Here is a 26016-nt window from a genome sequence, read left to right as displayed (position 1 = left end):
CAAAAAAATTGGTTCGAAGCCATCAGGCACTCTGGAAGGACAGAGGGGGAAACCTACATCTTCGTGGGGGGGGGCTGGGTACCAATTCAATGTAGCACGTCTTTAATTACTTCATGAAAATTGACGAAGAACTCATCTAAATGCTGGGGTGAAAGAATCAAACCACTTCTGTGCTGGGCACAGGTGTCTGACTTTAAGCTCAGTCAATGGTGGGGCGGGCCTCCCTGAGGTCTCTGGGGAGCTGAGGAGTCAGCTCAGAGACACATATCTATAGGGTTGTTATGGGAGTTAAGTACCCATAAAGCTCTCTGAACACCACCTGTCACTAAGTAAGGAAGGACGACGCGAGAGTGTGTAGTAATTAATGCCATGTGATTGCTACTATGCTCGAGGTGAAAGGGACTGTGTAGCACAGAGGGAGCCAGCCACTGTAAAGGAGCTTCTCAGAGGATGTGTCTTGGGTCCTCATTCTCTTTCCAGTTGGTTGAAAGACTGTGGGTGACAACATAGGTACCAGAGCTTATGGCCTGCTGCAGTAGAAGAGATAAACAGCAGATAGACGAAAGGCAGAGGGGTACTCAAACAAAGAACTCAGGGGTACAGAAAACAAGGTGAGAGGAACCAGGGTGAGGTCCTGGTTTCTGGTTTGGGTAACAGAAGTACAATAGATAGGGCTCTATAGGTGGGTTGTGGGGCAGGATGAGTGGGAAATGAGCATACAGAATGTGGGGTTCCAGGGATAGCTTTGAGGTCAAGAGAGAACCTGAGAAGCCATTCAGATGGACAGAGAACCCAAAGCTGGGGCTGCTGGCTCTGTCTCTTAGAAAGAAGCAGGATACGATGCAAAGAGGGGCCTTGGACCTGACCTTTGGAGGGGTGCCATACAGGGTGCCTGTGTTTCAGTGCCTTGGTGTCCAAAAGGCTGGAAGCAGCAGCATGAGGTGAGATGTGTAAACTAATTTTAGTGTCTTGTAGTGTTGTGTGTGTGTGTGTGTGTCCTATGGTGTGTTAGGGGTCTGGTGGGGAGACTTATTGCAGAGTTAGTGCTATCCCTTGTTTCCTAAGAAGCAGATTACTGGGCTTGTCACGTGAAATGTCAGCTCCAGCCTCAAACAGCTGAAGAAGAGCTCTAGTGGGCACTGGCCCTGTGGGAAGGAAGCAGGTTAAGAGAGGAGCCAGCTCAGATGGTCACGTAGCTCCTTCTCCATCTCAGGAAAGGAAAGGTGCCTATAACGTTTCTTCTTACGTGATCTTGTTTTGTCCCATACCCACCAAGTGCTGCTGGCATTGTCTGTTTTCCAGCTGATGAACCCAGACACTGAGAGAGACACCAAGGAAGTGGAGAGTGAAGGAGCCAACGGACACACCTCTTCTTTGGGACCTGACCTTTGCCACTGGGATGCAGATTGCTGGGCACACACTTCCTTTTCCTAACTTTTCCTCTCCAATGTTGGAGCCTCTGAGATGCATGGACCCATGCACAGGGCTTGGATTGCTTCGAGGTCAGGGCCTGAATGTCCTGGAGTGTTCTCAGCCCTACCCTGTGCTGGTTCTGAGTGACCGATAAATGGCTGAAGGAGAGGATGAAGGAGATGAGGTGGCTCTACCTCACCCAGTCTCTGAGGTCTCTGTAAGGCACCGGGGAGGATGTAGCTCTTTCTTGGCTCACATTAATAATGATAATAAACAACTCTCCTGATCACATGCCCCATGGTGGTCATAACGCTGAACATCGCAAAGCCCCCAGAGAGACGGCCAGACCGTAAGTTTGTTGCTTTTGCTTAGCTGGAGTCGGGATCTGATGTTTTATTTTAATTATCACCGGGATAGGCTCCCCAAATACAAAGAGCTCAGGGATGGACACAGCGTGATAGCATTTCCTCTGTGCCAGACTTTTTACTTATTCCCCATAGAGGATGGTAATTAGAGAAACTTCTGGGGAACGAGGTTCTCATGTTAAAGTAAGAGGAAGGGACTTTTTTTTATGGAGGTGTGAGAATAGCCAAGATTATGAATGCCCTTGGGTCTGAAAATGAAGGAAGACAATGATTTAGAGAAAAGGGGACTTTGAAGGGACTCCCTTTTGCATCTAACTGGGACCCTGAGGTCTGCGAGCTAAGAAAGCCTTGGCTTTTGCTGCTCCTTGTCTCCTGCCAACATCTTATTGTGAAGTTCAGGTGTTTGGAAACATTGGCAGGGCTTTACAGGAAAGCCGACATAAGCTACCATCTGGGCTCCTGTTGTACTCTGCAGCCCTGGAGGACAACCTTGGCTTCCGTGAGCGGCTCCCGGTGAATAGTCATTCCAGATGGAAGATTCCTCTCTACAACTGGGCATAGACATCTAAGGACAATGGAAACACCTTCCCACACCACAGAATGGCTCTTTGCCATCCTTGGCTGGTAACAATGGTACGGGTATGTTGCTTGAGCTTGGGAAACATCTGGTGCTAATCGAAGAGGGCATGTGTAGCTCTGGTTTAATTGTTTAGGTGTGGGGCCTCTGCTGTGACAGGTTCCAGTGTCCCCTTGATCTGGGACTTTGGAGAATGAGAACATGTAAGAAGCAGGGTTGCGATACTGTGGCTTTATAGGCCAATTTGGGTAAAGCAGTGCATCCCACCTCTGCCCCTGCACAAGGAGCTGCCCTCTCTGGGGTAAAGCATGACAAAGGTAAGGGGACAGGCATTATTTACTCCAGCCTCCATTTCTGTGTGGGGTTAAAGGAAAAGGGAGACTGAATTTGTAAGAACTTCTTCCCTTTTGTTTTTTTTTTTTTTTGTGTGTGTGTGTGTATGTGTTTGTGTGTGTTCATGTGTGTGTGAGCATGAGTGTGTATGTGTGTAATTTGTGTGGGGGCCAGAGGTTGACTGTCTTCTTCAATTGCTCTCTACTTTAAATTTGAGAGAAGGTCTCTTATTGAATGTTCCTCCCATCTTCTACCTCCCCAGTGCTGGCATTACCCAGAGGTCACCATGCCTGGCCTTTTCATGGTCCTGGGGATCCTAACTCAGGCTCTCACGCTTGCATAGCAAGCACCTCCCTCAGTGAGCCATCTCCCCCGCTTCTTAACTTTCTTTTGAGATGAGGAACTGGCTGACTTCCCTGAGGGAGGAGGAATGAATGGGCAGGTCATACTCTTATGGATTTGGAGGACAGCAAGGAAAAGCCCTGGGGCCTTGTGTTTTGTGATAGATCTTATGCCAGCATGTTTTGCTAGCCAGGTATCCTTGAGCATTGTTTAGTGGGGTTTACCCCTGTTTCTCCACCTATGCAATTGGCACAAAGAGGCTCTCTTCCTCTGAGACCTCTCCTAAGGTCCAATTGCGAGAAGGCTGGTACCACCCTGACTATGAGTCCCCACTGCCTGTTTGCTACTCTTTTGATTTTCTTACTATCTTTATAGCATTACTCCCCTAGTAAGCTTGTTGGACAACACAGCTGAGCCTAATTTAGTACGGATATTTCTTGGCTGGTGTGACTTGCTGCAGGTGTGCGATAAAAATATTGTTATCTTTCAGGCACAGATCCAGTCTAGAGATTTGGGGCCAAGTTTGTGGCAGCATTAAATGTACAGAACTCCTGAGTCTCTGAAGTGCCCATATCATGGCTGACTAGTGATAGATGGTACAGGAACATATTGAAAATCATTCTGAGCCTTCCCCATGGTGCAGAAACCCTCATATCTTATGCTGGTCCTCAACTGTTGGAAGGTAGCTACACCCCCGGACTGGCTCACGTACATCCACAAGGAAACAAGCTGAAGGGGATGCTTGCCACAGAGGCTCTGCCTTCAACAGTGACTCTCGTGACCTGGGGTAAGGCTTGTCCCCTGCCACTGTGTCTTGTACAGCAAGCAAGCGTCTAGGATCTGTAAAGATCCATATCTTGGTTATTTGATCTGGATAAGATACCACGTCTTCTTCCTGTCCTTTCCATATCTTCCTGTCTAGATCTTTTAATTCTCTGCTGGTCACGGTTCCTGTCCTTCTTACCACCTCTTCCTTATCTCTCCACTTTTTCACATGACAGGTGGCTACTAAGGTCCACAGCATTAACTACCCCATGGGGGCATGAATTTTGAAAGAGGGAACAGCACACGGAAGTGACATGGCATTTCGAAGTCTCCACGAGGAAATAATATATTTGAACTCCAAACCCTAACACCTGCCACAAACCCAGTATGACTCCTGAGAATTCTGAATTTATGAGACATCAATAGATCTTCCCCCCAACCCAAATGAAAGAAATAGGACTGGTGTATCCCAGCACTCCAGGGTCTGTGGCAAGAGGATCTCATGTTTGAGGCTTACCTGAGCTACATACACGCTGACTCAAAAAATAGGTAAGTAAATCAATAAGTCAAAAAAAATTCTATATTGAATATGTTCCAAAAATAATTCTTTGGCTACAGGAGTACCTGGTAACTTCCTGCTGTCCGTGTGCCATCAAAGTCTCTTTCATACAATGCCTGCCCCTCATCAATCTTGTTGGCCCCACTGCCCACTCCTCAGGGGTAAATTCAACACCACCTGCTTTGAGACTCTTGCTATTAACCAATTAAGTAATGAACTGGTCTAATGAGTTTAGTCACCCACTCAGCAAACAGGGACAGCTCCATGCCTAGCACAAGGCACGGCGCCAGACTGCAGGGCTGTTTCTTAGTCAGAAATGACTTCTCTGAAAGGACAGAGCCCACTCACTACAGCGTAGGCAAAAAAAGAAGACGTGGGCAAGCATGACAGTGGTAATTAGTAGACCACAGAAAACCACAGTCTCCAAGGGCTGACTGAGGAGCCACTTCTGTCTGCCTTGTCCCTATGAGGGGCATCATCTCCTTTGTGTGTGTGCTGAGACCCTCTGCTTCTGTAGGACTCAGCACACTCAAATCATTGCTGCCATCTTCCCATCGCTCTGTTCCACAGGCACATATCTGATGTGTGTCCTTTCTAAAAGAGTACATAGGACATTAGTGATAATGAGTTCTTCTCGGAAACTAGAGGCAGAAGGGAGGAGCCATTTTACATTTTACTAGATGTCCCCCCCCCTTTTTTTTGTCTCATCAATGTTCAGCTTGGGTCAATTATAGTAGTCAGTTGTACTACTAGTTGACTAGAATAAACAAGGTAGTGGCTGTTTGTGAGCTTCTCTAACTGGTCTCCAGACTCTGGTGGCGCTGTGCATAGTCAGGACACTCAGACTCCATCAGGTAGTCTCCTGAGCATGGTTTTTATTGAGGGCCAGCAAGAATTGCTGACTGGGACAGTGACTTAGCCCTTAAGATCAGCGTCATGTCTCTGCTGAAGTTAGGCACACCATTCACACTTTTGCTCACTCCAGCTCCTGAGGCAGTTGAAGGTCTCATAATTAGTCTGCTGTCTTCTTTGCCCAGGCTAGCAGGGAAGCCCTCTGACACAACTGTACAACTCTCCTCACCTATACCCATACAGTAAGGCTCATCAGGAACTCTACTCTTTTCCCCCCTCCCAGTTTTCCACAGATCTGACCAGAGGGAAAAAGATTCTGGTTGGTAAACAGTCTGGCCAGAGGGCAAAGAAGATGTTGGAAGGGCAGGCTTGGGGCAAAGGGATACTAGACAGTCTGCAAACACTGCCTGTGGCCACGTTCTTCCAAACCATTTTATCAATGTCTGGAGGTTGCTGAAGAACCCAGGAGGCATTTAGACAACTCTGCCTGTAGTTGGAAATGTTTGAGTAAGTGTCTCTGTATTCCTACAAGGAATTTTGGAATCCCAGTGAAGAATGATACAAATTCATCCATTCACTTTCTTAGATTTGACGAGGTTTTATTATAAGATAGGAGTTGGATTGTTTTTCCAACGTGGAGAAAGTCAAGGATCAACTAGGAGATGTTATCTAGAAAATGATTATCTCCTTTTGTGGAGGAAAGAAGTTGCTTTTGCCCTAGAGGTTAGCAAAACCTATTCTCTAAAGCAGAAATCACTTAACAATTGGCCTGGATATCCATCAACCCTATCAATTTAGGAGGTCTGGTTCCAGTTCTGGCCTTTGGCTTTTGGCATTGAGAGCTCAGACCCAGGCACAGCACACACTCTGTAGGTGTTTGTTGGTACTGCATCGAGGCATTATGTAACTTTCAGCATTGTGCCATAGGGCTGGATGGGAATCAAGAGGACCTTCATTGCTCCCCAGATTCTAGCCTTTAACAGTGCTCACTTCTGGTGGCATAGTGCTAGAGACCAAGCAATGGCCTGCAGCAATCGGCTTCCCCTTTTCAGGAGTAGCTGACTAAGAGTTTCAGAGGCTTTTGGGGTTACACCTCCATGTTGATTTGTTTCACCTGGCACCCTGGTGACCTGGTTTACTGCTTCATTGAGGAAAGGTTTGGTTGTTTAAAAAACAAAGTGTATGTGGAAAGTTGTAACTGTTAAAATGCACTGGCTACACCTGCCAGGTCCTGCTGTAGCTTCCTACATTGTAGCCAGTTTAACACAGACGGGGACATGGAGGCCCAGAGCAATTTAAATCTGTCTTAATCTGGTGTGTGTGTGTGTGTGTGTGTGTGTGTGTGTGTATGTGTGTGTGTATGTGTGTGTGTATGTAACAAAAGTCAAGTCTACACCTAGGCTGAAAGTCCCTAACACTATTTCTCCTGAGTGGCTGGGAACTTCTCCATGTTCAGGGCTGGAGGCAGAAAATTAAGGCTTCGTGTTTGAGGGTGTGTGCATTTTCCCTCTGGGGACAAGAAGTGGGGATATCTGGGCCTCCCTGACATTCTCTACATGACAGTGGCCCTTGTGGGAGTATTTAGGTCTTGGCAGTGTTTTGGTCCTCTGTTGAGTTCACAAATCTCTGGGGCTCCGGAATATTCATCAAGGGGCTGAGTTGTGTTTTTGGCTGTGTGTATACCACACCAGCTCCAGGCTCCTACAGATTTCAGGCCAGTGAGTCAGGACTGTGGGGCGTGGATGCCTGCCTTGTGTTTTCCCTTGATCATGGCAGAGTTGCAAGGTTCCCACACAAAGGAAAGCCGCCTTCACAAAAGTCACTGAAACAGCCATGACATATTTTACTCACTGTTAATTTTTCCCCCTGAGACACGGACTCTGTCTACAGTCTCTTTGGCTGGCCTCAAGCGCGCAGATATCCTCCTGCCTCTGCACCCTGAATGCCAGGGTGACAGTTATGCACCTCCATGCCTGGCAAAAGGATCAGCCCAGGTCTTTGTGTTTGCTAGGTTAACTAAGTCATGTCCCCAGCACTGCTCTTAACTCATCCTGATTCTCTTTCTATTCTGACAGGCAGACAATGCTAAGAAAGTACCCAGCCAGAGTCTTTATCTTCTGTTTGTGGCTGGAGAGCTTATGTTTGAGAGTAATCTGGGTACCTGCATATACAATGCTCTGTAACATTGACCACGAGAAGTAGAATTCTTTCTTGGAGCCTCAGTTTTTCCATTTTGAAAAATGGGTTAACAGTGATGGCCTACTAAGGCTGCTGAGATCATTAAGGGAAGTATAGAGTCACACTCTGGAGCTCAAAGGCTAGTTAGTACTCAGTGTTCTTACTCAGTGTTATTTGTATATTGTTTTAAAGCACCATGTTGCAAAATTATATACATTTTAAACTGCGTGTAGTGGCTGATGCCTGTAATCCCAGCTACCTGGGAGTCTGAGGCAGGAGCATCCAAAGTTTGAGACCAGCCTGGGTAACTTAGCAAAACTGTATGTATGCTGTTGTTGTTAACAACAGGGTAAATGGGTAGCTGAGTAGTAGAACACTTGCCTAGCATGCACAAAGTCTTCATCAAATCCCCACTACTGAAAATAAAGAGAAAGAAAAATTATAGACATTTTAATCTGCATTTAGAACATGCCAAAGCTGAGCTGAAGGGCATTGGGTAATAACTTGTAGCGAAGGTCAAACACTTTATAGCATTAATATAGATGAGTTTTTCTGTGAAAGCCCAATTAATACATAAAACAGTTAAAGCAGGCTTCTCTGACTGATGTGGGGGTGTGGCCCCCAGGGCTTCTCAGAATGAGGGAGAAGAACCATAGATGGAAAACTAAATGATTAATCTACAGGGATGGTGGAAGAGACGCTTCGACTCCACTCTGTTGCGCAGCGTTGTCAAGTCTTCTGGCTTTCCCATCCATGTCTGTGGAGCTGGAGCAACGGTACCTGGGGAGCACCGTGGAGAACACTCTGAGCTCAGCGCCTCACTGTTGGCTGCTCTCAGAGAACACAAAGGATAGGCTAACAAGCCATGGCAGGTTGTGAAAGAATTTAATGTCAGGTTGACTCTAAGGAAGCACACAGGGTCTACCCAGCTGGCACTGTCCTCTGTCTTGTCCTCTGTGCACCTGTCCAGTACATCACCTCATTCCCTAGGATCCAGTTATCAGGGGGGCCACCTGCCAACCATCTGACCATGGCCTTTCATTGGGCCCATCCCTTTCTGGATGTATGCTTGCTTTTGTCCACTGAGGGTCACTGTCTCTGTGATGGGCATCCTCTTCACAACTGTGAACAAAACCTTTTCCTGTCTCTAGCATTTTCCCCACTTGTCTTCCTGGGACAGCATCAATTCTTACTGTCTGCTCCCCATCACAGCTGGCTGTATGCTTACGCCCAATGTGCTAGCACAGAATATGGCATCATTTTACCCAACTCCATCTTATCCAGTGGAATGACAGGTCCTGCCAGCCCCTCATTAGGGTCTTCTGTGTATCACAAAAATTCATCCTTTCTTTCAGGGTTACACATCTGTCACCTGGGCACTTAATTATGAAATTTCTGTCCCAGTTGCCTAGCACTGTCCTGGTGTTTGGATTTAGTGGGGGAAATGTCCATCTCCAGACTACCAGCTGAGCACAGGAAGTAGTCAAGGATTATGACTACAGGTATGAATGAAGAAGGGGCTAGAAACCCCACCAGTGCTGAAGCTGGGAGGTGTACTGGCTCCTGGAGCGGTGCAGGCAGACTTCTCTTCTGAGAGGCCATTTTCAGGCTGAGACCTGCTAGAGAATCAGAGGCCACATCTCACAGGTATGGGCGGGGGCGAAGATCACCATATTAGAGCTTCTGGGGGGCCTTGAGAGTGGGAAGAAGGGCTGGACAAGATGAGGACTTGTGATGTGAGTAAGGAGGAGGGGGAGAAGGGGTGTTGGGGCTACATTAGGGGTGTCAGCAGGCTTGCTTTCAAGGGATCATGTAGGGAATGGCTAGCAGAAGGAGGAATTTGAATTCACTTTGGATAAGAAACGTAAGAGTTCAGGTAATGTATATAGCAGTTACCATATGTTGATCAACACTTAATGTGGATGCAAATCAGAAAACACTACCTTGAAAACATGTACGAGTGGTATGTGTCGTGTGTCAACCACAAAGGTTATAAATATAAGAATAATAGAGTACTGGGACTGCTTGGGAGGGGGGAGGTGTGATAGAGACAGAGGAGGCCAGATTCCTACCCAAGGAGGGGCTGGTGAGTGAGCCAGTCCTCTAGGGGCTCTTTGGAAGGAAGAGAGGACTTCTTGCCCTAGGTAGATACTGTGTGGAACAAAGCTCTGTGCTTGCTTGGAGTGTGATGTTGTCTCCTCTGCACCTGTGGGATCTGACCCTGGCTCAGTGTGGAGAGCCAAGGTGTACCCTGGGCAAATCAACCACAGTGATGTTTCAGGCTTAGGTTTACGGGTGTCCCTGACCCTCACTCTATTGCCAGCAGACAGGGGGCAGGGAGTAGAGCTTCCTTAGTTCCATTCCTATGAGAGGCATTTCCAGGGAGCTTCTTCAGTCTCTCTCTCTCTCTCTCTCTCTCTCTCTCTCTCTCTCTCTCTCTCTCTCTCTCTCTCTCTCTCTCTTTCTCTCTCTGGGCTGAGAGGTAGGGTGGATAAAGGAACACCCCACAGTTTCCCCAGAGCCGGTGATCACACATGCTGGCATTCTATCTTAGCCTTGCCAGCTTCTTGCAGGGACATATCCTTCTTAAGTTGGAGCTGCTGCTTTCCTGCCCATCACCCCTTGCTTTGCTTAGGTCCCAGGAAGCTGTGAGTAAAGGGCATTGCAATCAGAGCAGCATCCTTTTCCTATGTGCATTTTCCTGGCTTGGGGAGGAGTTGACTAGGTTTCAGCTCTGAAGGGTGGTGAGGCTGGCAGAGTTGCAGAGAGGGGAGGCCAGAGGGCAGAGTCTCATGTTTGCTTCTATGACAGGGTGGCCATTGAGGAGTCTGTCTCCTCACGTGAAACCTGAGCACACCTAGTCTCTAGGCTGTGGTGGAGATCAATCCACTGGGCCAATCAGAAATGTTCTCTATAGATAAGACTCCTGAGTAAAGTTAGGTAATAACCCCGGCCTAAAAAAGGAGGGGCTCTCAGCTCATGGAGCCTAAGCTTATATCAGGCTCTGAGCCACTGGTATTGCTGTCTGCTTCAATCCTTTTTTCTCTTTCAAGGGAATCACAAGGCACCTTCCATCCACCTTGGCCTCTCCTGGTTGGAGGGAGCACAAGCTGAAATGAGGTTGCTTTGGCAAGATCTCTTACTGAGAAGCCAGCATTAGACAGTCTATGTCAGGTACTTTGGGAAAGCTACCATGTATGAGTCTGTTCAGAAGCAGAGAATGGGGCTAGCAGGGCCAATCTCTAGGCATGTGGAAACCATGCTCTGATTCAGGTCACATTACTGTTCAGGGCTGGGAAGAGAGGACATCAGGGCTGAGTAAACAGAGCCCAGACCAGGGAGGTACCCTGCAGCAGCTAATGAGATGCACCAATCTCATTTCAGGAGACCCTGGGGTCCCCGGGCAGAGCCAGTGTGAGACAAAGCCCTGGATACTGCTCTTGCTCTAAACATAGATCAATCCGGGCACAGCTGAGTGAGATGACGTCATAGCAGTCTGGGCTCTCACAACACCTTGCAATCCAGGTCTTTACAGGTTATGCTGGGCCTCCCTGTTTGTATTTATGTCCCCCAGAATCCCAGCATCTGTGATCATCAGCTTCTTAGGCATAGTGCCCAACACCCGCTTAGTTCTCAGGACACGAAATATGGAAGTAACACACAACACTTCAAACACGTCCAGACCAAAAACTATTTTCTACGTATCTGCTATGTGTTCAAGTCCTCAAACTTGCCACTGCTACCAGGGTGGGGGATTTCCAGCTCAGACTTGCTCTCTGTTCCCATAGGTTTACAGTTGGGTAAAATGAAGCCCCTTGAAAATGAAGTTCTACCAGATATCAGCTAATCTTGTCAAATTTAGACCCTGAGTCAATTCTAGGTCTTATTTTTGATGGGGCAACTCCCTTTCTATGGACCTCAGTTTCTCAGCCTGAAGAATGACAAGAATGGATTGACCTAATATGCAGATAGATATAATCCTAATCTAGTTAGAAGCCCACTAAATTGTATCATGGGTATCTTTTCCTACACAAAATTTGGTTTTGTGTTCTCAAGGACCTGGGGATCCATCCATCCAGTGTCATTTCCCCTTTGTACACAAAACAGGCTCAGAGGACTTCTGTGTGTTAACTGACGTCACACAGGAAGAAGCCATTTAGCTGGGGTGGGGGAGGGGCAGGTTCCAGCCTCCATCTTGTCAGTCCTCTAGTGCAGAGAATGGGAGACCTTGAACCTGCATCAACATGGCTTCCTTATCCTACTGTGATGTAGGGAGCTGGGGCACCAGAGGGCCCTGGCTGAGCATGGGGGTGCAATCTACTGGTAGATACAGGTGTGCTGTGGCTGCAGACAGTGGGTGGGCAGAAGGACAGACAGTCTGGGTCTGGGTGGTCTAGCTGAGCCCAGTAAGGCTCCATTTGGCTACAAGCTAAGGGAGCTGCTGTTCCTTGCCATCAGGGAGCCTCTGCCTGGTCACCTGACTAGTCATTCTCAAGAGTCATCCCCCAAATTTCTGCCCCCACTTCCAAGCTCTCCCCCTCCCCAGAAACCTAATACTAAAGGAGCTAAGGCAAGGTATGAAGAGAGTGATGAAGGGACAGAGTGCCGATCTCTGTCCTAATTATGGAGAAGGAGACTTCAAGGGTGGCTGTCATCCCAGTCAATTCAATTGCCACCAGCCTGAATGTTTTTGAGATCCTGGTTGGTTGTCTTCTCAGAACATTACGTCGACGTCGACTCCTGCTATGACGCTGTGCAAAAAAAATCAATCAATATCTCTCTCTCTCCTCCCCCCTCCCCCTCTCCCTCTCTAGGCCTCAGTGTCTCCATCCGGGCAAATAGCCAGGTGGGGCTGGGCCCTGCGAATGTCAGGCCTCTCCTAGAGCTGACATTTTAGGATACACTGTCATGTATTTTTCCTTCCCTCCCAGAAGCCAGGGGACCAGATGCCTTGGGAGGGATATCAAGCTTAAAGATCTCTCTCCCTGAGGGTTCCCACCCAGAGGCTGCACGTGCCCCTCCCATTTCAATGGCAACCTAGCACGTCTCTGACGTCTAGGCCAGCTGCAGATCGCGGCCTAGCCCTTTAGCCTTGCTTTTTGGGCAACGCCACAAGCGAGTGAACGAGTGAGCGCAGCGCTACCGCGGCGACTGCAGCGGCCGCTGCGGCGCAAGGGGCGGGGGAAGAAAGAAGAACCCACTTGTCCCACTGCTTCGCAGCAGCCCTGGCCCTGGCCTCCGCGCATTTCAGCGTTTGTTTGTAAACCCTGGGGTTTGTTAGCCTGGCCAGAGCCAGCTGAAGCACATCATCACTAGATCACACAAAATAACGACTCCCCAGCCCCCCACCCCCACCCCAATTCCCTAACTCGGCCAGGCTAGCGCAGATTATAATTCTCCCCTAGCTGCGTGAGACAGGGGACCGCGACGCTTCGACGTCTGTCTCACCCTTTCCAAGCCTAAGTGTAAGGAATTTCACATTTCGGGCAGAAGCTGGGGGCTATCAAGGATGGGGGGTGAGGGTGGGGGTTGGGATGGGGCTAGGGGCACCATTTTGAGTCGGACGGTGATGAGATTCCTTGCCCGAGTAGGTCCTTTGGACCCCATCTTCATCTCTATCTCCAAGTTTCAGGCTTCCTGTCCCCGCCACCACCAACACCTCCCCCCCCCCCCCACTCCTACGGGGTTTACCCTGCCAAGGGCGGTCGCAGCTGGTAGCGGCGCCCTACCCGCAGTCCCTGCCTCCTCTGCCCGCACTAGGGTCACCCTCCCAATTTGGTCCAGCCGGTCCTTCCCGCGAAAGATGCTGAGACGCCCTGAATTCTTAGAGGAGAGGGTCAAAGTTCTGTCCCCGAAGCTGGATGGAAGGCCCTGAACCTTCAAAGGCCTTAGCAGGGGCGCGGGAGGTTGGGACGCGGCGCTCCCTCACCTGTTTCTCGCCGGACTCCTTGGAGGAGGTCCCTCGCTTGGGGGAGGGCGCGCGTTTACAGATACTTCCCTCGAGCAGGTAGAGCCCCGAGGGCCGAGGGCTGGAGTCGCTTTCGAAGTAGAAGAGCAGGTTCTGGAGCAGGGCAAACCACTTGGTTTGCCATTTTGGGTTGTCCGCACTCCTCTTGCTCAGGTAGCCTTTGCGCGTGCCGTCCTTCTGTGCCAGCAGTCCCAGGGTCACGACGTGGCCATCGTTGAGCCGGATGGCTTTCTGCATGATGCTAGAAGGCCTGAGAGACTGCTACGCACTTACATCTCAGAGAGGCATCCGAATGCCCCTCGTCGGTGCGCGCTCTGCCGTTCTCTGGCGCTCTCTGAATCGCTCCCTCGCTCTCCCTCGCTCTCTCTCTCTCTCTCTCTCTCTCTCTCTCTCTCTCTCTCTCTCTCTCTCTCGCTCCCCCGCCCTCCCTCGCTCTCTCACACCCCGCCCCCTTCAAGATCTACACTTTGAGATCGGGCGCCGTGCTCGTAGCTGGACCCTTCCTGGCTGGAACCTCTTCTCTCCGCAGAGCCGCGGGGGCCCCTGGGGATGTTGCACGACCCTCCCTCAGCTAACTGAGGGGAGGGCGGTCTGCGCGAGGGCTGGGGGCAGCAGGCGGAGTCATATGACGCCAATCCCTCGAAGAGCCCGTTTCAGCAGCGCGGACAGGGACACACGCACGCAGCCCCGCCGAGGCGCAGAGCCGCACGCAGGCTGCACCTTGGCGCCTCCTCCCCTCCCCGGACACACACACGCAAACACACGCACACACGCAAACACACACATAAACACACACACACACACGCACGCACACGCACACATACACGCCTACCCCTCCCTCCTGTTTTCCTCTTCTCTACTTCGGGTGTTCTAAGCCAAATCAGATCAATTTTCGTTCAAGCCAATGGCACCCGGGAGGCTCGCCTCCTCGGAGTTTGTGTTCTTTGCGCCCCGCCGCGGCGCACCTTAGACCTAGGGTCGGCCCCATTTGTCGTTTCTCTCTCCTACAGCTTTCTCTCACCTTCTTTCCCTACTTTATTTTTCTAATTCAAGGTGGATGGAGGAAGGTGGATAGTAAAAGGGATGCACTAGTTTGTGCATAACCGTTCGAGTCTGTTTTATTTTTTTTTTCTTCTCTATTCCTCGCGGCTTCGCCGGCGACCCGAGAATAAAAGGGGTGAACTTGGGTGGGAAGAGGTGACCGCTCCATTTTGAGCATTGCCATAATAATCGGTGTCACCCCATGAACCCTAAGGTCTGGCTGGCAAGCCACTGGTGGGAGTTTTCAGCAAATATCCCAGAAGCCTGAAGGCGGGCTTCAAACACAGGCGCCTGGGACCATGGGAGCCTTCACATAGCTGCGCTGGCGCAATGATACCTTAATGATAGATTTTCCGTTCTTATTTTTAGCTTCAATTCGCCTACACAGTTACACGGCATTTATTCGAGAACGTCACAGCGCCCGCATGCTGCACCGGCAGAGCGCGCGGGCTGCCGGGCCAGCCGGGATCTGGTGCGGGGAGCGCGCATCGCCGTCTGCCGCAGAGGGCAGCGGCCTCGTTGAAACCGGGAACGGCGCCCGGCGCTGAGAGTTTGCAGCCAGGACGGGTGTCCTCGCAGCTCTCTGGAGAAAAAAAAAACACAAAACAACACCATCTTTCCTCACAGAACTGCGAGAGCCCTTCCCCCTTTAGAAACACACACACACACACACACACACACACACACACACACACACACACCATGCACCATAGTCTGGAATGGAGCTATTCCAGTTCAGGGCATAGTGTCCCAGGCCTGTGTTCCTAAATGATGTTAATTTTTCTTCCTTGGGTAATCAAAAGAAAAAGGGCAGAGGGCTAAGCCCCTTCATGCAGACTTGATTTGCACAAGAGAGAGCCTGTGAAATGATTGGAATAATTTTCCCCTTGTTTTCTAATTTTCTCCTTTTTCCTGCCCCAGTCATCTTTTCCCTACCTAGCCCTTCTCTTTTCAGACTGCATCTTGTTATGTAGCCCAGATTGGCTTGAATTCCTGATGCTCCCATGTCAGAGTTCTGACTACAGGCAGCCACCTAACTTCCCTTGCCTCGTAGAAGCAGAACTTTCAGGATGGAGGTGTTTATGTAAATTCCCCTTAGGAAGCCTGTTGCAGAAAAGGCCAAGGAAATCTCTGGTAAGGGGCCCTATGCTAAAAGCTCTTTGCCGCAGGTCAGCCATTCCTTTTTCTCTATAGCCTTCAGTGGAGGTGTTGGGTTTGGGCTCACACACTTAGGGCTCACTCAAATGGGAAGTGAAGGAGTTGGGATTTGAACTAGATTGAGGCTGATGTAGAGCAGGGCTTTAGGGTTGCATTGAGGCTGGGGTTTATTCCCCAGTGGTCCCCGATAGTCAGGGAGAAAGTATGCCTGCGGGAGCTGAAGCAAAGGTCTGGCCTTCGTTGAAGCTTGTATGGCAGACAGATTCACAGTCCCTACAATACATTGTTCTTCTGACTGCACCTGAGCTGTAGTCTGGATGGGTAATGCGTGTTCACAGGGGATTTCACCACAGGAGTTTGGAGACTTACTGATGGCAGAATCAATGATACTGCCTTGGGCAATGAATCGCCCGAGATTGCGGTCAGAGGGGATTGTCATTCAGGGGAGCCAGGCAGAGTCTGAGGGGATTGTCATTCAGGTGTGCCAGCGCCAGTGATACAGTTCCACGGCTCTCCAGCCCACTCCTTAGATTTTGATCACTCATTAGACTCATAAGGTGAAGACTATAGGACTCATCGTCCTCTCTCACACACATCTGATTCTGTTGGCTGGATCCTGGAGACACAATTATAAGAAAAATGTAGTCCCTGCTTTCTGGAGCTTGGGCTAGCCTAGGAACTTCTTTGCTCTATAACTCCTAGGATATAGCTAGGGCAGGACACCCCACTTTCTCTTGGGTCTGAGGAAGGCATGCTAAGCAAAAGTGTCAGTCAGGAGAAGAATTGAGCCCACTTCAGAAGCTCCAATCTCCAGTGTCCTTTAGAGGTTTAAAGTCTGTATTCAGACCTTACCCCAGGCTAGTGAAAAAGAGTCTGGACATGTATACCCTACTCAGAAACTCCTGGGAGATTCCCAACGTGGAGTCAGGGCTAAGAACCATTAAATCTTGGGCCAAGCAGATCCCTGTACTGCCCCCCTCCTGCCCTGGTTAGCACAGGGGTGCTGGGGTCCTATACTTCTGCTAATCCTTGGGTTCTGGGGTTTCCTGGTGAGCTAGACCAATGCTGGAAAGCCTGCATTAGCTCCAGGCTGCTGAGCTAGAGAGAGGAAAATGGCTGGAGCCCTGTCTGGAATTTTGATTAGTCTTATGTAAGCTGTGTGAATATTGCTTTTTTCCTCCAGTGACCACAGGGAGAAACCTGAGACTAACATTTGGTCTCTTGGCAGTCTTTTGACTGAAATCAAGCTCAATGCTCTTGGAAACCACTTAATGATTCTGGCTAAGAAGATATCATTTATAAGGCTGGTTCTTGGCTTGTGTAAGAGCCATAGAGAAGGTGGGCATATGGTGTGTAGCAATTTCTCCTAAATTGAAATATCCCTCTTAGAGGGGAGAAGAAAGGCTCATAAGAGCTTACAAGCCTCTTCTCTTAGAACAAGTCAGTGTCCCATTGCAGTGAAGAGACATCATGACCAAGGCAACTCTTGGCATTTAATCTGGAAGCTTGCTCAAAGAGACTGCATCTAGTGTATGCTTTTAAAATCTGAAGGTACATCTCCTCCAATAAAGCTACACCTTCTTCAACAGGGCCATAGTTTCTAATCTTTCCCAGTCTACCAACCAATGACTAAGTACCGAGCTTATGGGGGCCATAGGCTAGCTCTTTCTTTCTTTCTTTCTTTCTTTCTTTCTTTCTTTCTTTCTTTCTTTCTTTCTTTCTTTCTTTCTTTCTTTCTTTCTTTCTTCTTTCTTTTTTCTTTCTTTCTTTCTTTCTTTCTTTCTTTCTTTCTTTCTTTCTTTCTTTCTTTCTTTCTTTCTTTCTTTCTTTCTTCCTTCCTTCCTTCCTTCCTTCCTTCCTTCCTTCCTTCCTTCCTTCCTTCCTTCCTTCCTTCTTTCTTTCTTTCTTTCTTTCTTTCTTTCTTTCTTCATTCAAACTACCATAGCTCTGGAAGCTTGGACCTAAGGAGACTCACAGAGCTCCAGAGGGTTAGGTGAGCAGTTGCTGGAGCGGGTGGTACTGGAAGAGAAGACCTTTGGGAGAACTGCCAGCAAGTCGGGCAAGGAGCTCCAGAGATGCACCCATTATTGGGAGGAGGTGTGGGTTAGTGATATAGCTGCCTTTGAGTTACCCATGCCCTGCAAATAACCCCAGTAATCACCTTGGTCTCCCAAACTAGAGAGTTGGATGAAATTCTTTGGTTTATCATGGCTGCCCTATCTGTAATAAATACATGTTAATTCATATCGCTCCTCTGCCTGCCAAAATCAGAGAACACAGTATGTTGTCATAGTTGCTAGAAAGGGGCACACTCAGAGATTAAGCACACTGTCCACAGGGGAAAGAATTTAGCCTATTCTCCAGGGAAGGGCAGAGGCTGACTAACCACAGTGCATTTGGGCCTTGCCTTCTTGATTCACTCCATTCTCCCAATAAAATTTTCAAATAGAGGTTAACAACCCCGTTTTCCAGGTGGAAAAACTAAGGCCTCACTGTGTGTATGTGTATGTGTGTGTGTGTGTGTGTGAATGTGCACTTAGAGAACTTTTGCCCCTTTGACAACATATTAAAAAGGAAAAGCTTTGAAATAGAAACATTAAGTTTATGGAATCAGAGAACTTTTGGCATGTGGGATTTGCTTGTGGAAATTCCAACTCTAACTTTAGGTTGTTCCATTGATCACCTTGACCAGGTACCTAGTAGGGAACAAGGAGCCTATACTTTCAGTTTGTATTAGCCATGTTGTTCTGCCTGTTTCTAAAACGGATGGAGTTCTTTGTAAAAGAAATAAATAAGATCACCCAGGGACACCATCAAAGATTCTTCTTGAAACCTTTTTTTTTTTATATATATATATAAACCCTTTTGCATTTTTCAGATAGAAACATACCCCTCAAAATGGTTTTCTAAGGCATCTGACATTTTATAGGCTCAGTTTCTTTATCTCCTTTGTAGTACGTGGAAATATTTCTTCCTACCACTAGAATTCAATGATCTTCTTGTTATGGACAGTTGAGTTGGATTCAGTTTGTAGCTTTTGGCAGTGATGTGCAATGGTTACTGTTGTATGGACACCACCAGTCTTAGGGTGAGTTTCTCAAGATGGGCCTTCTGGGTGACGGGATAGACACTGGGACACTGGTATGAACTGCTTCATTGCCAGTGGGTTGGCTCCTAATCTTTACATTAGGTTACCAACAGAAGATGAGGAAGCCAGTTTCTTTACCCTGTGCCAAGACAGATGTTGCCTAGCTTCTTAAAAATTTGCTCATTAGAAGGGCCAAAGTCACATCTCATACTGTATTAAGTTTCTTTCTTTTTTAATTCATTGAGTTCTAACTGCACACAGTCATGGCATTCCTTTTTAAAGTTCCTGCTTATATTTAAAATTTTTTAAAGTTTGTAGAAGCATTTATAATTTCTTGTAGATTTATCAGTATTTCATAAACGTATAGCCAGTGACTACATGTATGATGTAAATAACTTCCAGTGTCTTGCTCATCTTATTCATCATTGTAGTAAAATACAACACGTACTTGTAAAACATCCCTTTCCCCCCTTTAGATAATGTTTCTCTACATAGCCCAGGCTGTCTTAGTACTTGTCATGTAAACTAGGCTAGTCCTAAACTCACAAAGATCTAGTTGCCATTGCCCCCTGAGTGCTGGGATTAAAGGTGAGCACCACCACACCTGTTTGTTTGTTTGTTTGTTTGTTTTTACAGTGTTCATAGTGTTTTCATTTTATCAGGTTCCAGAAAAAAATTGGCTGGAATTATATTGAAAATATCACAAAATTATTTTTATAACATGTTTTGTCTTTTTTTTTTTTTTTTTTTTTTTTTTTTTTTTTTTTTTTTTTTTGAGACAGGGTTTCTCTGTGTAGCCCTGGCTGTTGTGGAACTCACTTTGTAGACCAGGCTGGCCTCGAACTCAGAAATCCGCCTGCCTCTGCCTCCCAAGTGCTCGGATTAAAGGCGTGCGCCACCACCGCCCGGCATGTTTTGTCTTTTTATGCAAAAGTTTATCCATCAAATTCTTTATTCTTAATGTTTTGGTAGAACGTTGTACTTTCCTTTATATATGCCTTGCACATTTCATTTCTGGATATTTTGTATTTAATGGTTACTATTGGAAACATGATTATTTTTATGTTTTGAACTTAATTTTTGGAAGATGGGGGCTTGTTGCGTCGTGCAGGCTGGGCCCAAACTTGGAAATTCTCTTGCCTCCGCTTTCACAGTAGCTGAGATTACAGGCACACCCCATCACACCAGTTTTCTTAAAAGTGAACATTATTGGCAGAAAAGGAAGTTGTTGCTATTTGTGTATTTATTTTTAAGCCACTACTATGAAATGAATTTTTCTGATGTTAAGAATTTTAGCTCATCTGAGTTTGCTTGTTAAGTGAGTGGAATATAGCAGTGAATTTCCTAACACTTAGGCATGATAGCATCTTTCAGACAAACCCCACTTAAAGATGGAACATTATTTTACATTATTATTAATTTGTTTAGCTTGTCTTTCTTGAGTCAATCTTGGTGTAATTTCCAAGGTAATTTGTTCACACTTTCCAATTTATTACACTTGCTACCAAACACTCTTCTGTCATTCCAAGTTTCTCCATCTGTGTCACCTCTTCTAATGTGCTGATTTTGTCTTCATAGAATTGATCTTATCTTACAAACATTGGATTTATATTATTAAGATGTTCAACCATTTATTGATTCTACTGTTTCCTACCTCATCAGTACCTGTGTTTATTAATTATTTTTCCTTTATTTCTGTTTTTTTTATTGCTATTCCTTCTACCCTTTGAACACAAGGTTTATTTTATTTTCTTGATTTTTTGTTTAAAGGCTGAGTTTTTTTTTTTTCCTTGTAAGACCTGACGTCCCCTCTTCCCTCAGATCCAATAGGATAGCTATATAAAACAGATCCTATAGAACTGTTACATAAATATTTAATGGGATTGCTATATAAATCTACAGATTTCACTGTAGTAAAAGAGTCAGAAATGAAGTCATCCTTTAGGTGCGTAATTATATAATTGCTCCCTTCTTCTGTATTTTAAGACAGCATCTCACTTCATGGACCTGACTAGCCTAGAACTTGCTTTGTAGATCAAGCTAGCCCTGTCCCAGAGATCTGCCTTCCTAGTGTGCCACCATGCCTGGCTGTCAACTTGTAACCAAATGCCTTTTGAATTTCCAAGCCAAGTTTTTGTGTGCTTTGCTTATCTCCAGCTTTGTTGCGCTGTGCTCAGAGAATGTGTTCTCCATTATCTTACACATACTGAATGAAGTGTATGGCTCTTTTTGCCATGTGTTTTGCAGCTGGTCAATTTGTGACTGTTGCAAGGATTCTGGGAAAAACACACATTGGATTCACAGGGTGTGGCATTTGACACAAATCAGTAGCACAGTTCGATAAGTTGCATATGACACACAAGGACAAAGCTCTAATTATGACCTGCTGTTAGTGTAGCTAGCTGGCAGCTGTGAGCATATGTGTATGAGAACTGAGGGAAACTGATTTTCTCCCTTAATACCACCAGTATCCTGGTAGTGCAATAACTTGCTAGGATCCTGATCTCAGCTACAGACCAAGAAGCAAACATGGGATAGACAAAAGAATATTACCTTGCTCGTGTTCCCAAGCTCTGATGCCAGCAGTCCAAGCCTCCAGTGCTCTGGCCTGTTACCAGCTGTAGTTTGCATATCCTCTTTTAATTTAATCACCGTTGTAGAGGCATTAAGATGTGGGACTTTTAAAAGGCATTCTGCTCTTATGAGCAGACTAATGCCGTCATGAATAGGATAATGGGTTAATGGGTTACTCATCACAGGCATGGGCTCCAGGGAAAATGAATGGGTTTATCATATGTTTCTCTGTCTCACACACCATGATATGACCAACACAAAAGGTTTTTTGCCAGATTCTGGTACCATAATTTGCCTTTCTTAGTCTCTGGAGTTATGAGTTCCTGCTGTTTCTAAACTACCTGTTATAGCAACCAAGAATGCATTCCTTTTACATCCATACTGCCCAGTGCCTTTCAGCCACTTAGTGATAAGACCGCCCAGTCCATTCAAAACCCAGAGTAAAATCAATCAATCAATCAATCAATCAATCAACCAATCAAACACAGATAACTGTATAGTTATAATAAATGAAGAAAAAGCAAACACATCCCCATGGCCGTAGTCAACAGAGGCAGATGGCAGTGCATTCCTGAGATCCACTTGCTACTCCAGGCTTAGCCTGAGCTCTTCCCCATCCAGTTCTGTGGCCCTGGTGTCTGGTCTCAGTATCTGGTCTTCCCTAGGCAAATGGCTTCCTGTTGGGTTTGGCTAAAGAGGACCATTTTCCTAGAGGAAGTGGGGAGAGAGGTTGGTGTTGCACCTTCTTGCTGAGTGCTGTCTCCCTTCACTGTCCCTAGGCTCCAAGCCCCACTCTCTACCCTTCTACACAGGAGGAGCGATGGTACAGGGCAGGGTGATGGCCCTGGCTGCCCTGGAACTCACTCTGTAGACCAGGCTGGCCTCCAACTCAGAGATCCACATGCATCTGCCTCCCGAGTGCTGGGATTAAAGGCTGTGAACCTTAACTCTACAGAGCTGATAAAAAACCAAAAACCAAAAAACAAAACTACAGGTATTTCAGTCCTGACTTTACCATTTGACTGAGACAGTGGTATGCTCTAGGTCATAGGAAGTCAGGACTGGCTTTAACTTCATCTCAGATCCCGGGGTTTCAGGTTACCATGCTTATCTCTCCTTTGTTCACACGTTTGGATCACATTCTGCTACATATACAGGGCTGGGGTTGATTTATAAGCATGGGATAATATGAAAAATAATTCCAAGATTTGCCACCCACTTCGTTGGAACCCAGCCCAGCTAATCTGATCTTTTGAATCATTTCATGCGAGTGGGAGGGAGGGAGGCATATGTGCACTGTTTCTCATTTGGATTCAACAGTCCTTTCTTATCTGTATTCCTTTTACCTTTTTTTTTTTTTCTTTTGGTTTTTCGAGACAGGGTTTCTCTGTATAGCCCTGGCTGTCCTGGAACTCACTTTGTAGACCAGGCTGGCCTTGAACTCAGAAATCCACCTGCCTCTGACTCTCAAATGCTGGGATTAAAGGTGTGCGCCACCACACCCAGCCCTTTAACTTTTTAAAATGAAAAAGTGACTAGTTAAAAAAGAAGAAGAAAAGAAGAAGAAGAAGACAGAGAAGGAGAAGGAGAAGGAGAAGGAGAAGGAGAAGGAGAAGGAGAAGGAGAAGGAGAAGGAAATAACAAGACAGGGTCATGTAAAGATCTTTGAGAAAAAAAATTTTTTTCAGTCAAAAACTTTTGGAGGCCTGTAGAGATGGTTCAGCAGGCAACCCGAATTTGATCCCAGGAGCTTACCCTGGTGGAAGGAGAGAACTGACTCCCAGCGATTATCCTCTGACTTCCAAATGTGTGTCCCCCTCCCCCATACACACACAGTCCCTTTGTGTGCTAGATTCTCAAGTCCAAACAGTGTTCTCACCGGCCTCCCTCCCCGCTGTGGGTCTGGCTTCGCTCCAGATGTAAGAACAATAGCTTCTGATTATAGCCCCTGAGCTACCCTGTAGGATGAGATGTAAAGCCATCTGAACCCTATTCAAAGTTCATCCTTTGCGGGCTCTGCACCTTCAGTTGGATTCCTGCTGAGCTGTGTGTGAGTCCTCCCCAGAAGACCTGGCAGGTTCAGGCCTCGACCTGTTTGTGCACGGTGTGCCTTCTGCCCAGAACAACGTTGTTCCATCTCATTGGGCAGTTACCTTTCACCTGCAGCCCATCCAGTCTCTCTTTGAATCACCTTCCTCATCCGCGGGGCGTGTTGCCACTTTGCTTTTGGACAGCAAAGTCTCAGTGGTTTCTGTGGCTTGTAGTGTGGCAGCTTGACTGATCAGGCATCATGGAGAAGTTCTTCTCTGCGGTGGCTGACAGTATATACCATCAGGACCTCTTGTAGCTGGATGCCCGTTTGTTTCCCAAGATTTGGGATATTTTTAATTTTTTTGTATTGAATACATTTTTTTCTGTGCTCCCTATTTAATCTCAGCAGCGTCTACCCTTGAATTCGTGGCCTCTTTCTCTCTCTCTCTCTCTTTAAAGCTCCGTTTGTTTTGTTGATGATTAGAGGTAGCATTTTCCCCATCCTGGATACCTTTGTTTCCATGTGCTCATTTTCTCTGTTGGTGAACTTTTTATTGGATTCATTATTTCAAATCCTTTGACTTTTTTTTTTCTTTTTAAAACATGTTTCCTTGCTGGATTTCTCATCCACACAGCTGACTTTTCCTTTTTCTTTTTCTTTTTTTCTTTTCTTTTTCTTTCTTTCTTTCTTTCTTTCTTTCTTTCTTTCTTTCTTTTTTTTTTTTACCCACATCACTGACTATGATGTCAGCTTTCTTTTCTGAGTCCTGAAGTGCTTTTCCCAACAAGCGTCCTGCTTGTTGATTCATCTGAGGTCACTGATCACGTCTACAAGTAAACTTCTACAAGTAAACTTCTGAGTTTTTCATCTGGCATTTGACCTATTTCAGTCCTTCAGTGATCAAGGAGTTATGATCTTTCAGAGGGTTCATAGTGCTTTGTTTTATTATGTTGTATTCCTGTGATGCAATTTTCACATCTGTTGGATAATTACTGGTGAGAGAGAGAGGGAGGGAGGGAGGAAGGGAGGGAGGGAAGGAGAGAGAGACAGAGAGAGAGAGAGAGAGAGAGAGAGAGAGAACATACACATATGTATGTAAGTCCAAGGTTGGCATTAGGAGTCTTCCCCGATTGATCCCTCTTATTCATTGGTGAAGGTTCTCTCAAATGAACACGGTTTGCCAATATATCCAGTCTGGCAAACTATTTTCTCTAGGGATCAGTGTCTTTGCCTTTTGAACACTAGAATTATAAATGGGCTGCCACACCCACTCAACATTTACATGGGATTCAGGGTCTGAACTCTGAGCCTCATGCTTGTAAGCTCTTGGCCCCTTGAGCCATCTCCCCATCCTGAGCAGCTTACTCTTGAAGCATCTTATTTCCTAGTACCTCTTTTGGGTGAGGATTTTGCTTCCTGTCTCCAGCTGGAGAGCTGTATGTTTGAAGCAGTGTAGAGCTTACTTCATTTCACTATATCCCCATTGCTGGGCATGTGAAAACCTGGGAGAAAATCCAGGGGGATTTCAGGAGCATGTCCAGGGCTCTACCGGGGCAATGAGACCCAGAGGTCCCTCTGCCTTATTCCCTGATAGTGAGAAGTTTTGTCATTTCCTTTCCACAGGGCTCAGCTCTGCAGTGAAAATTAGGCCCCTTCTTGGGACCTACACTACCTTCCAACTCTCCTGACTGACATGTGATATGCTTCTATCTCTAGCACAAGAACTGGATAATAGGGAAATATGCTAAAGTATACAGCCTTGGAAAATAGTAGTGAGGGTACTGTGTAGGCTTAAGGGTTCTCAAATGCTTGGACTCCACTTCTAGCCCACTGTCCAAAGATAGGGGAGAAAAGATGGTAAATAGGACAAGGGGATGTAGACCTGTTTAGAAGTAATTCTTGGGGGGGGGTGCAATTCCAATCTGTATGTCAGGATGCCAGCAATCCAGTTCAATAGTGTCTGGATACCAAACACAAATCAGCAACAGTGGCACAATCCAGCAGAAACAGCCAGGCCTCTGCCAAATCCACAGGAGTCAGTGGGAGTGACCAGAATCAGCTTAGTCCCAAGAAGAAGTTCTCTGCCCTGCCTCTGTCAAGGAAGCAAAGACTCAAGACCAACAAAGTGTTGCAAGGCTAGCTATGCAAGCCCCCTCACTGTCTGTTAAGTCTACTTACATTCTCTGCACACATCACGTGCCCTCTGATGTGTCTTGCAAAACATCGCCTGAGTCTGCATCACATGCCATCACCAGAAATTTCCACTTCAGTGCAGTGGAAAGGGCTAAAATATTTACTTATTTTTTTCATGATGAAGTTGTTGATGATGGTTATGTTGTGGTGTGTATGTATGTACATGTGTGCGCACGCACATACACACACACACACACACACACACACAGACACTCACACTTGGGGACACTTGGGTCATTTGGAAGGGCAGTATGTGCTCTTAACCACTAAGCTCTCTCTAGTACTAGACCTTTGTTTTTTAGGTATGATTTAAAATAGGTGCTATTTATCAAGCTGAGGATATACCTCTGAATTTTTAGTTTCTGGAGAAATTATTTTCTTCAAAATGATAAAGTGGTGAATTTCATCAAACACATTTTCTGTGTATTGTTATTAAAATTTCAGATTTTCTACCTTATTAATATGGTAGATTATGAATATGTCACATCATTAATATGGCTGATAAACGTTTGATAACCAACATCAAAAATTTGCAAAGAAAAGGTCTATGAAACTCCATTTAGTAAGTGACTGAAGGA

General features: G+C 46.6%; 1 protein-coding gene across 3 annotated transcripts in view; it reads right to left on the bottom strand.

The window, feature by feature from the left end:
• The window catches only part of Rasgrf1 (Ras protein specific guanine nucleotide releasing factor 1), a 114269-nt gene extending 100550 nt beyond the window's left edge, over positions 1-13719 (bottom strand). The window contains exons 1-3 of one of the 3 annotated variants that reach the window (XM_021172718.3): positions 13314-13719; positions 11991-12135; positions 7822-8164 (exon numbers count right to left, since the gene is read on the bottom strand). In XM_021172718.3, coding sequence (XP_021028377.1) covers positions 8049-8164; positions 11991-12135; positions 13314-13589 — 537 coding nt within the window. In that variant the 5' untranslated portion in view covers positions 13590-13719 and the 3' untranslated portion in view covers positions 7822-8048. Of the gene's footprint in view, positions 1-7821; positions 8165-11990; positions 12136-13313 lie in introns of those variants that run through there. The other 2 variants (XM_029481854.2, XM_085827879.1) reach the window with 2 other exon arrangements.
• Positions 13720-26016: the final 12297 nt, after the last annotated feature.

This window comes from Mus caroli, unplaced genomic scaffold (genome assembly GCF_978045245.1).
Source record: "Mus caroli unplaced genomic scaffold, Mus_caroli_1 scaffold_11, whole genome shotgun sequence".
Classification (NCBI taxonomy): Eukaryota; Metazoa; Chordata; class Mammalia; order Rodentia; family Muridae; genus Mus; species Mus caroli.
This window is presented reverse-complemented; position numbering and strand designations above follow the sequence as displayed.